General features: G+C 33.4%; 1 protein-coding gene across 1 annotated transcript; it reads left to right on the top strand.

Annotated features, from left to right (window-relative positions):
- The first annotated feature begins 8,730 nt into the window (after positions 1–8,730).
- LOC122722066 (G-patch and R3H domain-containing protein C30B4.02c-like) lies at positions 8,731–13,761 on the top strand. The gene is made up of 4 exons (XM_043951711.1): positions 8,731–8,826; positions 12,489–12,588; positions 12,659–13,480; positions 13,592–13,761. Coding segments are annotated over exons 1-3 (918 nt in total). The 5' UTR covers positions 8,731–8,824; the 3' UTR covers positions 13,475–13,480; positions 13,592–13,761.
- The last annotated feature ends 604 nt before the right edge of the window (positions 13,762–14,365 follow it).

Raw genomic sequence — 14,365 nt, 5'->3', positions numbered from 1 at the left:
TTTTATTTCTTATTTAAATTAGACTCTAAGTTAAATATCTACATCTGCTCCCTATTACCAATTAAACTCTACCCTAAGGACTGATAAAGCTGGCTGAAGTGGCATTTATGTTATCTCACTAATGAGAAAATTGATGATCGATAAAAAGAATTGTCAACACTCAAAATGTAAGAATTTAATTAATTTTTAATTTTTAATTTTTAATTTTTAATTTTTAATTTTTTAATTTAGGGATATAATTATAAATGTTTTAGAAGTTCAGTTTTTTTTTTTCAACTTCTCCTAATTTAATTATTGACAATTAAATTAGTAATTGAATGGTAAGTGTTAATGTAGAGAATAAAAGAAAAAAAAACTTTATTACACTTATCAATTTAAATAATTTAGCTCATTAATTAATGTAAGGGGATTTTTAAATGAGGTTTAATAGGAAAAAGGGCAAAATCGATCTAAAACTTTGTCTAAATCTTCCAATTCCGTACATAAAGCAAAGCAATTGGAAAATAAAAGAAATCGATAAATCTTGAAACCTTAAGCTTGTCTTATTATGTTGTGCGGCTATTCTATCATGTGTAGCTTTCCGCAAGTTATCTTTCGAAAATTTTGTTATTTATTCTTGTAGCACAGAGAAATTTATTAATTAATATTTTAATTTTAAAAAATATATTAAAATATTAAAAATTTATTAATAAATTATTTATTAATTTTATTTGTTAATAGGGAAACAATCCAATCCTTTTTTAAAAAAGTAAAAGTTAAGTGAGTAATTAATAATAAAATACTGAAAGGTGTCCATTAGGCTATCATATAACCAAGTTGATCATTGGAGGGATCATTGATCTCATTTGTTGAAGTCCACATGGCCTTTTGCATATATATGCAAAGTGATGGAATAGGTCCAGTAAGGCCTACAACTCTTCACGTCAAAAGGGCAACGAATGGAGGCCTCGTAATTTGTAGTGGCAAAACCTTTAATTTCCAATAGGGCATGCATGAAGGTGATGCACCTTTACGCAGCTCCATGGCTGCCAAATCGTTAGCTAAATTCCAAAACAAGCTTTTAGATATTCATTTTCTTAATCACTTAAAGACAAATATAATCCAAAACTTTTTTCTTTAAGGGTTTGAGTTGACGATTGTAATTGGTAGCCTCATTTGTGAAAGTTGCATGGCTCATGGTTTATGGTTCAGTGCGTCCAGGTATGGTGGATTTCCATGTCCTTAATTTTAACCAAAGCCAATGGCAGTTTTAAGCCATATCATACAAGCTTTTCATGTCCAGGAATTTTTTTTTAAATTAAATAAAGATTGAAATGTGATATATTTGATGCGATCAGATGAAAAAGACATGATACAGAAGTTAATTTCCAATGCTTATTAATTATGAGAATTCGTGATGCCAATAGAACCCCTTTAATGCCATGATACACTTAAAATTTACAAAGCCTAAAACCATTAACTACAAAAAATTACTATTTAGTTTCGTCGCATAGCAAAACTCATTAGTTGATTTTTTTTGTTTTAAAAAATATATTAAAATATTTTTGATGTTTTAAAAAATATATTAATTAATTCTTCTGTTTATTTTAACCGTTAAATATTTTACTATTTATTTAGTCTCTTTAATTTTAAAAAATTTATTAATTAATCCCTCATATTTTTAAAAAATCTACTAATTAATTAATTTATATCAAGGATATTTAGACTTTTTACAATATTTAACAGTTAAAAAATTAATAGAATAATTAATTATTAGACTTTTTAAAATATTAAAAATATTTTAATATATTTTTCAAAATAAAGGGACCAACTTATGAGTTTTGCCATATTATAGGGACTAAACAGTTATTTTTCTAAAAAAATTACTTTTCCTTATATTAGGTAATATTTGATGGAGAAGCACAACCTAGTTTATCCATGTTCTGTATATTAATGTGTAAAATCTGCCAGAGTGTATGGAATCGCTTCAATTAGGTAATATTTGATGGAGAAGCACGACCTAGTTTATCCATGTTCTGTATATTAATGTGCAAAATCTGTCAAGCATATGGAATCATTTCAATTAATAAAGTGATCAATGAATATCCTCTCCGAACAGAAATTAAAATTAAATATCAAAAATTTATATCAATTTTACTAATATTTAGACTATCGAAATAGAGTGAAATTAAATTAATTAAACTAAAATTTAATAAATTAAAATAAATCTAAAAATGAAATCAAGAGACACCTATGTATAAAAAAATTAAGAACTCAATAAAATAGGTATTTAGAGCATTGACTTCACTTAACCCAATATCAAATTTAATACTTATGTTTAATGATCAATTTAATTATTAATGTAAGGAAAAATATAATTCTAATCTATTTAATATTTTTTTCAAGTTATATTAAAAATATTAATTAAATCTTAAACCCTATTTTTCAATGCTAGTATAAATCTTAATTAGTTCATTAAGTATAAGTTATAATTAATTTTAAATCCGAAGAGGTTTATCTATATTGCTCTCACTCAAACTAAAATTCTTAAGATATTTATTATTTTAATCCGATTCACAATATTTCTTTCCGGTACCAGCTATGAATCAAATCATTCAAACAACACAATAGAGCTGAAAAGCATTAAAAACAATAACAAACATTTGCATCAATAAGAAAAATGAATACATAAGTCTAAAATATAATAAAGGTTCAAGGTATATCAAATACTCTAGATTAAAAGTTAATTAAACAAACATGAGTTTAAAATTTCTAACAAAAATTATAAAATTTACAACCACCTATATAACAATATACAAAATAATATTAACAAAATAGAGTGTAAGGGAGAAAGAAAAAAAAATTAATGAAGGAAAGCAAGTTTTAATCTCTTGAATTAATTCTCCCTCTTTTTATAAAACACCCTTCTCCCTTGTTGTAGAGAGTAGCTGTTGAAAAATGGATTGTTGAAAGACTTCTAAGGTGACTCCCCCTTGTGAATGAGAGAAAGTGATGTTTATATACTTTTGGGGATTGGAGAGTTAATTCTCCTCAATTTAGACCTAGATTTTAGAGCCAAACAGAGTGAAAATAGGGTGTTCAGTGCATCTTATGACCCAACTGTGCGTGAGACTCATTTCTTATAGCCAAGCCGTGAGCTCCACTACCAACAAAGCCAATAAAACATGTCTTATGGCCAGGCCGTGCGTGAGACCTATTTCTCATGGCCAGGCCGTGAGACATTTTGATCTCCTTTTCCTCATCTCTTCTTACTCCTCATGCCCTGGTTGTGAATTTTTATTGTTGTGAATTTTTATTGATTCTCGCGGCTTAATCATGAGATATTATGTAATGACCCGGAAACCGGACCGCTATCGGCGCTAGGATCCAGATCGGCTTAAGGCCGCCGGGACCCGTAGCAAGCCTACTATGCACTCTGAACAGCTGGTATAATCACATACATGATCAAACATTTTCATAAACCTTTAAACTTTTCATTTACCAAGCTTGACCTGTGTATGCACTAGCTCTGAAAACATAGAACCCCTATACTAGAGCCCTCATCAAATGCTCTGGTAGGGTCAGCATACCATATGTCAAGCTCGGTCCATAAACATTTCATCATTAAACATTAACATAAAAACTCATGTCCAAAGGGATTATCCAACTCGGGCCAAGCACAATACTATAACTTTGTATACATTACATGTCATAACATGTCTTTACATAACTTTACAATACATCACGTCCACTACCTTTCTATTACAATTAGACATAACCATAACCATAGCCATGCTCTTACTCTTGCTGACTCTGACTTTTCCATAGCTAACTCTGGCCCTGAAAACATGGGGTTAAGGGAATGGGGTGAGCTATAAAGCCCAGTGAGCAGAACTATAAAAACATTAAAACATATGCCATCATGGAATGCATCACATCACAAGTAAATCACATAAAGGATGAACTTGTCACCAATAGTCCTCATACATGTCAATAGTGCCAGGGCGTAGCATGGGCCTCTGGACTTTCTCATATAGCATGCCAGGGCGTAGAATGGGCCTCTGGACTTCCCTCAAGGACTAAAGGATCATCCAACATCCATCCACATCACGAACATATAATGCAATGCAATATATTCGTGAGTTCTAATGCAATACAACCTCGTCTATCCATGGCATTGATGATGCATGAGTTATGCTAAAACTTTGCATTGAATTTAAAACATAGTTTAGTTCCACTCACCTCTAACAACTGCTGGGCTAACTCTGGACCAGCTAACTCTGCGGGCCTCCTCGGTTCATCAGGTCCAATCCTACAAAGGTGGACTCAGATGAGGTACCAAACATACTCTATCATAACTCTAAACATTCCCCTAAAAACCCCCCTAAAACATCTCAAACATGCATGGAAAAACAAGCAAAGGAAGGCTGGACAGGGCACCTTCGGCGGCACCTTCGACGGCCGAATACCCTCTCCAGATCCGAAAGTCAGGCACCTTCGGCGGCACCTTCGGCGACCGAAAGTCCACTCCAGATCCGAAACTCAACTTTCGGGGGTAAGGTTAGGCGGCCAAACCATGCATCCACAGGCAGGTTCGGAAGCCGAAACCACCTTCGGCGGCCGAACCTGAGTTCATCCAAAACTCAGCCTCTTATGCATACAAGCCTCCCAAACCTTCCAAACACCCAAAATATGCATCCAACCTCTTAAAAACATGCAACAACAGGCAACAACCCTCTTATCCATGCATAAAGGAGCTGAACACAAGCTTAAACTCCAACAAACAACACATTTAGCATACAAATAGCTCATGAGCAACACAAGCCAAAACCATGCAAACCATGCATAAAACTCCCTTAAACCCATCAAAACACACTTAAAACATAAGGAAAGGTGAGGATCCATGCTTACCTCTTGAAGATCGAGAGGATTGATGGTCTAACTCGGAGATGTAAAGGAAAACAGATCCGGAATCTCCAAGCCTCACAACTTTGCTCCTTTGCTCAAAACTCTTCACAACAAGGATAAAACTCATGAAAACCTTGAGAGATTTGAACAAAAAGCATGAAAACAACTAAAGGAGAGCATGAACTCACCTATGCCCAAGAATGGAGAGAAAACTCCCCCATTTTCCGGACAAGGGGCCTTTTATAGGTGGCCTGGTCAACAATTTTTGGCGGCCAAACCTGCTTCCAAAACCTCACCATGTTCGGCGGCCGAACATGGGGTTCGGCGGCCGAAAGAAAGCCACTTTCGGAAGCCTAACGTGCCCCCTAAACTATTCCATGTTCGGCGGCCGAACTTCACTTTCGGCGGCCGAACCTGGCAAATGCCTCCTTGGTCTTTTCTTTCAAGACGCAAATCCTTCTTGTTTAAAACCATCAAACATGTAAAAACATTTAAGAAAACCTTTACTTTACCCTTCTAGAAGGCTCTGACATCCGAAATTCCACCGGACGGTAGGAATTCCGACGCTTGAATCTAGCGGGGTATTACATATTATGTCTCTTTGACCTCTAAAATTTTCAAAATAAATTCTAATTTCACCTAAAAATAAAGAAAATTAATAAAAATTAGAAATTTTGAAATTAATATCTACCAAATAAAAATTGACATAAAAATATAAAAAATGACTATAAAATTATGTTTAGAAAGTGCTAAAATTAAGTATAAATATTCATCACATCAGATATTTAATGGAGAAATGTTCATGGATTTGTTCCTATGCTTCGGTGATAGCGATTGTGCTGTCACAAATTCTCCATAAAATTATTTGAAATTCAGGTGATAAATAAATTAAGATGCGAGAGGTTTGGCCACTTTTAGAGTTCCCAGAGCATTAATAATTATTAGAGAATTACAACCGGAAGAGAAATGTGTTGTTACTCAATTAATCAATAAGGTATTTAAGTACCAGAGTTTTGTTACAAATTATAATTTAAAGTGATCTAATCCTACCAAGTAAAAGACATTGTTTATGTTTTAAAATAATATCTACATTATCTCCAAACCCCCTCAAGTTATGTACTTTGTGTAACACATCTTCTATTTGGTCAATAGAGGGGATGAATCGAAGGACTTGTTGGAGAGGAGAGGGATTTTTGGAGAGAAACTTGATGGAATAGGAGTATATTATAAACTTTTGTATATTCAAAACACAAAGTACATGAGGTATATAGGAGTCCAAAGGTGACTCTTGAAGTCTAACACATGAACCATATTTATGACTCTAAGTATGTGAACCATAATAAATAACTAATACAAGAACACAAATACTTGTTAAACTTAACCACGCACTATCAAGATACGTATACGTAGAAAATATAAATTAGTATTTAATACTTCCCTTAATTCGAAATTTCTTTTTTATTCTAAGATATTATCTCAATTTTCGAAAGTTTTCAGATTTGAGAGGTTTCATCAGAATGTTTGCAACTTGATCTTGAATCTTCATATACTTCAGCTTTATTTCCTTTCTAGCAATGCATTATCTAATAAAATGATACTTCGTATTAATATGCTTGCTCCAATCATGATAAACTAGATTCTTGGCTAATCCTTGTACAGAGTTGTTATCAATGCAAATTTCAATAGCTTCCTCTTATAGCAAATTGAGTTAATTTAATTAACCTCTTAGCCAAATAGCATGACAAGCGTAAGATACTATAACCACATATTCATATTTACAAATTGAGAGTATAACAATAAATTGTTTCTTCGAACTTCAGGTAATAACACAATCACACAACCATTAGTACTTTTTCTATCATCGATATCTCCTGCAAAATAACTATTACAATATCCAATAAGCTTGAAATCATTAGAAGGAGAATATAATACTCTAAGGTTAATTGTACCTTCTAAATAATGAATCATTCTTTTTAGCAGCTTTCATATAAGTAGGAGTAGGAATTGTCATTAAACGAATCACTACTCCAATTGTAAAAAAAAACGTCTGTCCTCGTGCATGTCAAGTATCTAAAGTTTCCTATAAGACTTTTGAATGCAGTAGGATCTTCCTTTTCCCCTTCATCAAAATTTGATAACTATCATACAAATAAGCAATATCACTTTTCTTGTGCTTCGCTAATATTTTATTCCTGATTTTATTGGGAATATCATGAAATCACTCCTTTTTAATCTTATCTCAAGTAAGACGGACTTTCTTCTCTTTTGTATCATCCAACATATAATGCCACTAAAATTAAAGATATTGTTAGATGTTATGGATATAAAATTTATATTTATTTCATCAAATAAATACTTCATAGAAAACTAACTAAATACCCTAAATAACAAGTACTTTACATTAAAATCTAGCAATATTTTGACTATATTTCAAAATACAAGCTAACAAAAAATCTAACCCATTAAAAAATCAGTTCTACATGTAGTTATTCACAACCTTTAGATCATATAAGTTCAAAAGACTAAATACAACCATCATACAAAAATGAAAAGATCATTTATTACTAAAAAAAAACTATAAGAAAAAAGTCTTTTTAGCGACAGGATATCCCTTCGCAAAATAAGTTTTTTCCGTTACACCTATTCAATAGCAACTATTAATATTCCGTTGCAATAGGCTTCGCCGCTAAAGTTTTTATAGGAAAGGAGAAAATGACCCGTAGCAAATGATTTATAGTGAGAGTAAAATAAGTGGTCACAGAAAAATACAATGGTGATCGTATTATAGAAATAATTGCGACCAGATTACCTTTGCAAATAAAAAATTGATATTACGCTATGTAAAAATTGTGACGGTATCAATAAGATAATTGCAAGAGTAATTTTGTCACCACCAAAAAGATATAGACACTGTTTCTAATTTCATTGCGATCAAAAATTCTGTTTCTATGAATTATTTTCAATAATTTTACAGCCATTTTAGTTATTTTTTTTATTGAATAATAAGCTCAACATTGATTTTTCTTGAACCTATTTATTTTCAAAATTTGAAGCATTTCATATAATATTTCATTTTCTATTCTTACAAATATTATGAAGAAGAAACTATAAAAGTATAATTTAACTATTTTATACATATACCACTTGAAAAGTAATTGTTATATAAAACATGTCTTATTTGATCAATATAAGTCGGCCAAGGTTATATTTCACTAAACTAGAGAGATTAAATTGCAGTTTACCCAATTATAAAATGTTAGCTCCCAATAGTAAAATGTCTAGTTATACCTAAAAACAACATAATGAAGTTGATTCTAAAACCAAACTATATGAACTCCATATCCAAACTGAATTGTTAGCATATAGTCAATTTCACTTGCAATAAACAAATAAATAAATGTCAGATTATTTTACTAGGAGAAAACAAAGTTATAACACCACAAAAAAACAGGCTATCAGTGACGGATTTAGCGATGGAAATTACTTCCGTCGGAAAAAAAAAATTTAGCGACGGAATTAGCGACGGATCAGCGACGAACACTAAAGCTTTATATTTCTGACGGATTTGCGACGGATTAGCGACGGATTTTTAAAATATTAGCGACGGAATTTATTCCGTCGCTAATCCGTCAGAAAATGCAAAAAAATATTTAAAAACCTAATCCATCTCTTTCGGGACTCTTTTTGATTTCAGCCACCATTTTCCTCTTCTCTCTTCTCCTCTCTTCTCCTTATCGCTCCATCCTTCTTCTTGCCGCCGTCGCCGTCGCCGCCTCCGTCGCCGCCGCCACTGTCGTTCCCGGGCTATTGCGCGTTGCTGCGCCTCTCTGTAGCTGTTGCTGTTGCCGCTGCTGTGCCGCCATTGCTGGAGCTGCCACCGCTGCCGCCACCACCGTTGCCACTCACCGCCGTTGCAACTGCCGATCGTCGCCACTCCATGTAAGTTATTGAAGGAATGATTGGTTGATCCTAATGTATGCTTGTTATACTAATTTTTAATTTTATATTAATTATTAAAATAATAATTTTGAAAAATATTAGGTGATTACTTAGCCATTGAGTTTGATGGGTTTATTGCTTAATTGTTTGTTTTTATATTTTTTATTTATTTATTTGGGATTTTGAGATTACATGATTATTATGTTACTAATTTTTATAAATTATGAAATATATATTATAATATGTTAAAAATAATGTGAAAATAAATTCATTAGTTATAAAAAAAAAATAATGTGGAATTATGAAATATAGCTTGTGCAGCAGCAAGCTTGCTGCTGCCTTGCTTGTGCAGCAGCAAGCATGCTGCTGCCTTGCTTGTGCTGCAGCAAGCTAGCTGCTGCACAAGCAAGGCAGCAGCTTGCTGCTGCACAAGCAAGGCAAGCTGCTGCGCAGCAGCTGCTGCTGTGCAGCACAGCAGCTTGCTGCTGCGCAGCACAGCAGCTTGCTGCTGTGCAGCACAGCAGGTTGCTGCTGTGCAGCACAGCAGGTTGCTACTGTGCAGCACAGCAGGTTGCTGCTGTGCTGCAGTAGCTGCTGTGCAGCAGCTGCTGCTGCACAGCAGCTTGCTGCCTTTTAAAAAATGACCTTTTAAAAAATATATATATATTTTTAATTTTAAGAGAATAAGTCATTTTATAAATTTCAAAATAATAATAATAATAATATATAATTTTATTAATATATATATGTATTGTTAAATTGATTACTTTATGTGCCTTTATTCAACTTTTCTTTGTTATGTATTGTTAAATTGATTAGTGTGTTTGATTTGTTAAATTAGTATATAATTAAAGTTGAATTTGTTTATATTTCAGAATATATTTATCATGTCGGTAGATCGTAGATGGATGTATGAGCGACTAGATGAAAATGGCTTTCTTAATTCTGAATTTGAGATTGGGGTGGAGACATTTCTAAACTTTGCCTATGCACAAGTACAGTTTATATGCCAAGATAAAATTCGTTGTCCATGTTCTAAGTGTCAGAATAGGAAATTTCTGAATAGGCAAGATGTTACTTATCACCTTTGCAAAAGTGGATTTGTTGGAGGATATACTAAGTGGATTGCGCATGGTGAATCTATCACTCATGAAATAAATTCTGAACAACTTGAGGAACAATCTACTGATTATCTTGCTACAACCAACAATGTCAATGATTATAGAAGCATGGTCATGGAAGCAATGGATATAAATTATGGTACAGTTGGAGTTGGTAGTTCTGAAATGGGCAATCGAACCATGGAGCCGAACTTAGAAGTTTCAAAATTCTATGAATTATTACATGGTGCGGATGTGCCATTATGGGAAGGCTGCAATAATCATACCAAGTTATCTGCTGTATCTCAATTGCTGAACTTAATGTCAGAATTTCACATTAGTCATAGTTGTTTTAATAAGTTTATGGGAACGGTAAAAAGTATGCTACCAGAAGGAAACCTCTTACCAGATAATTTTTATAATACGAAGAAGATGATGTCCACTCTAGGCCTTGGTTATACAAAAATCGATGTTTGTGTAAATAATTGTATGTTGTACTTTCAAGAAAATATCGACAGAACATCATGTACAATATGTGGTCACCCTCGATATAAACCAATACAATCATTTATGGGGCGACGAAAAAAGAGACCATTTAAAGTGTTGCGATATCTACCTTTGATTCCTAGACTCCAAAGACTTTTTATGTCATCCAAAACTGCTCTGCATATGGTTTGGCATGCTTCTAACCAACATGTAGATGGTAGTATGGTGCATCCTGTTGATAGTGAGGCATGGAAACATTTTGATCGCACCCACTCTTGGTTTGCATCTGATCCAAGAAATGTTCGGCTTGGATTATGTACTGATGGATTCAATCCTTTCGGGCAACGGTCTAAACCGTATTCTTGTTGGCCCGTAATTGTTGTAGTTTACAATTTACCTCCATGGATGGCAATGAAAAAACCTTACATGTTTCTGAATATGGTAATTCCAGGTCCTAAAAGCCCTGGAAAAAGCTTGGATGTTTTTTTGAGGCCTTTGATTGATGAGCTGAAATTGTTGTGGCATGAAGGAGTTTGGACTCATGATGCTAATTCTAACCAAAACTTTCAAATGAAAGCAGCATTGTTATGGACAATAAGTGATTTTCCTGCATATGGTATGTTATCTGGATGGAGCACACATGGTAGAATGTCATGTCCATATTGTATGGAAAATAGTAAGGCCTTTATACTTCAGCATGGTGGGAAGCCATCTTTTTTTGATTGTCATCGTCAATTCCTTCCTATTAACCATCCATATCGAAGACAGAAAGATAAATTTAGAAAAGGTTTCATAGAAAAAACTCCTCCACCTTCTCGTATGGCAGGTGATGTTATACAACATCGGGTTAATTTGTTGAGTGATGTTGTGTTTGGAACAACTGCTGGCAAGCAAACAATACCGGGGTTTGGAGTACAGCATAACTGGGTGAAAAAGAGTATATTTTGGGAGCTTCCATATTGGCAATCAAATTTACTTCGACATAATTTGGATGTTATGCATATAGAGAAGAATGTATTTGATAACATATTCTACACAGTTATGGATGTGAATGGCAAATCAAAGGACAATATCAAGGCAAGACAAGATTTGAAAGTCTATTGCAATCGTCCCGAGTTAGAATTGTTGTATAATAATGGTAAAGTGTACAAACCTAAAGCCACTTATTCTTTGAATAAAGAACAGAAACGGTCAATTTGTCAATGGCTTAAGGATTTGAGGTTGCCTGACGGTTATGCTTCGAACATTGCTCAGTCTGTTAGTGTGAATGATTGTAAATTTTATGGATTAAAAAGCCATGATTGCCACATATTGATGCAAAGACTGATACCAATTGCATTTCGTGACATATTGCCTAAAGCAGTTTGGGATGCTTTGACTGAGTTGAGTCATGTTTTTAGAGACATAACTGCAACCACACTCACAGAAGAAAATTTGAATATCTTAGAAAAAAATATTGTTGAGAGCATTTGCAAGATGGAGAAGATATTCCCACCCGGTTTCTTTGACTCAATGGAGCATTTACCTATTCACTTGGCATACGAGGCAAAAGTAGGTGGACCTATGCAATATCGTTGGATGTATCCCTTTGAACGGTAAATGCAATACTAAATATTTACATATGGTGTATTGTAAATAAATGTCAAATAACCAACTAACAGTCTAATTTTTCTTTTACTAGATACCTCTTTGACTTGAAGAAAAAAGTCAAAAATAAAGCTTCTGTTGAGGGTTCAATTGTTGAGGCATATCTTATTGAGGAAATTTCATCTTTTTGCTCACATTACTTTGAGCCATCTATCTCGACAAGACTAAATAGAGTCCCAAGAAATGATGATGGTGGACATGTAGAACCTATGGGACGCCTTTCGATTTTCACTCATGCAGGTCGACCTTTTGGGCAGTTGGAACATGGCAGAATGTTGTCAAATGAAGAGTACTGTACAGCACATTTATATGTGTTATTGAATTGTCCTGAAATTGATCCGTTTATTGAGTAAGTGATTTAAATTAAGTATTAACATTTTAATCATATAAAATAAAATATGTTACAAAAAAATTAATTTTTTTGTGTAGGATTTTTGATTCTCATTTTCGAGAAACAATACCAAATATCAGCGATCAACAAATTGAGCAAATGCGAGAGCGAGAACTGGCTAATTGGTTAAAAGACTATGTAAGTATTGCAAGTGATGATTTGAGCTTTAGCATTATTGTTGACTTCTAACTTAATATTTCAACATTAGGTGGGAAGGAACGAAGTTGATAACTGCATTTATCAAATAGCTCAAGGGCCCAGCCGAAAAGTACAATCATATAAAGGATATTTTGTGAATGGATTTAAATTTCATCGACATGATTATGGCAGAGAGCGAAAAACATTAAATAGTGGTGTATGGGTCAAAGGAAGTTGTTATAATGAATATGAAAGTGATTACTATGGCTTGCTGAATGAGGTATTAGAATTAGAGTACTTTGGAGAGAAAAACAAGATAATCCTTTTCAAGTGTGAATGGTTTGACACTAATAGAGGGGTAAGGGTCCATCCTCAACATGGTCTTGTGGAAATCAATGTCAAATTAAGGCTAGCATCATCTGATCCATTTATTTTAGCTCAACAAGCTCATCAAGTTTGCTATATTAAATATCCTAAAATCAATAAAGTCAGAGTTGACTGGTGTGCGGTTTTCAAAACCAAAGCTAGGAGCACTTACAATATTGGACCTTCCATGGTTAACAACAATTCAAATGAGCAAAACTCCAATGATGTTGCTTATCAAGAGGATGATGTCTCAAGACCTCAAGAAATTGTACCAACAACCGAACTTGATGATCCCACAATGTTACTTGATTCAAGTAGTATGGTTGAGGTGGATGTTAATGAATTGCAACAAGTGCAACAACCACTTGAAGTGGTGGAAGATGAAGATGAGGATGTAGAGGAAGAGGAAGAGGGAGAGGATGAAGAAGAGGAAGAAGACACTGAAGAGTCAGATGACGATTTAGAAGTTGATGGTATTGATAGTGATGATGATGTCAACTTAGAAGATGATTCTGAATGATACATTGTAAAGTATATCATATTTTTATATATATTCATAGACTTAATATTTGATTATTATTTTTTCTATTGTTTGTCTTTATTGTTAATTAAAACTAATGGACAATTATTTTTTCAGATGCCTCGAAGAGCAGTATCATCTAGAGGTAGAGGACATAGCCAGCAGCTCTCTATGAATGAAACAAATAATCCAACTGCAGATTGTACTTCTCTATCAGATGATTCAACAAATTCATAGATTAGTTTTTAGTTTTATGAACATTGTTAAGTATTATTCATTTATTTTAAATTTTATGACGATTGTTAAGTATTATTATGAACATTGTTAAATATTATGGATTTATTTTATATATTCTGAATATTGTTAAGTATTATGAACATTACTTATAATTATTATGAATGATATTTGATTTATATTCAATATGATTCTTAATTATAAATTATTTGATTATACAGGGAATATCTAAATAAAAACAGGGAACTATTTTTTGTGATTGAATTTTTAGCATATTAGCGACGGATTTGTGAGAATTTTTTTTTAAATTGTGTTAATATTTCCGATGGATTTCCGACGGAAAATTTCCGTCGCTAATTATTTCCGACGGATTAGCGACGGAATGTTCATCGGATGAATTGGAATTTCCGACGGATTTAGCGACAAAAGTTTTTCGTCGCTAAATTTTTCCGACTGAAAAAATCCGTCGGAAATCCGTCGCTAATATTTCCGACGGAATTGCAATCCGTCGGAAAAAATTAGCGACATGACTTTAAGCGACGGACTTGAGTCCGTCGCAAATCCGTCGCTGAAAGTTTCAGCGACGGATTTTTTACTTTCAGCGACGGAAAAATCCGTCACTGATACCCTGTTTTTTTGTAGTGTAACAATGAAAAA

Source organism: Manihot esculenta, chromosome 16 (genome assembly GCF_001659605.2).
Source record: "Manihot esculenta cultivar AM560-2 chromosome 16, M.esculenta_v8, whole genome shotgun sequence".
In the NCBI taxonomy this organism is placed as follows: Eukaryota; Viridiplantae; Streptophyta; class Magnoliopsida; order Malpighiales; family Euphorbiaceae; genus Manihot; species Manihot esculenta.
Note: the sequence above shows the minus strand (reverse complement) of the source record. Positions and strands in the feature narration are given on the sequence as shown.

Excerpts from the sequence above, each read along its gene's own strand:
- LOC122722066 (XM_043951711.1), top strand. Across the intron at positions 12,589-12,658 it reads CTAATTGGTTAAAAGACTAT|GTGGGAAGGAACGAAGTTGA; the intron begins GTAAGTATTGCA and ends TTTCAACATTAG.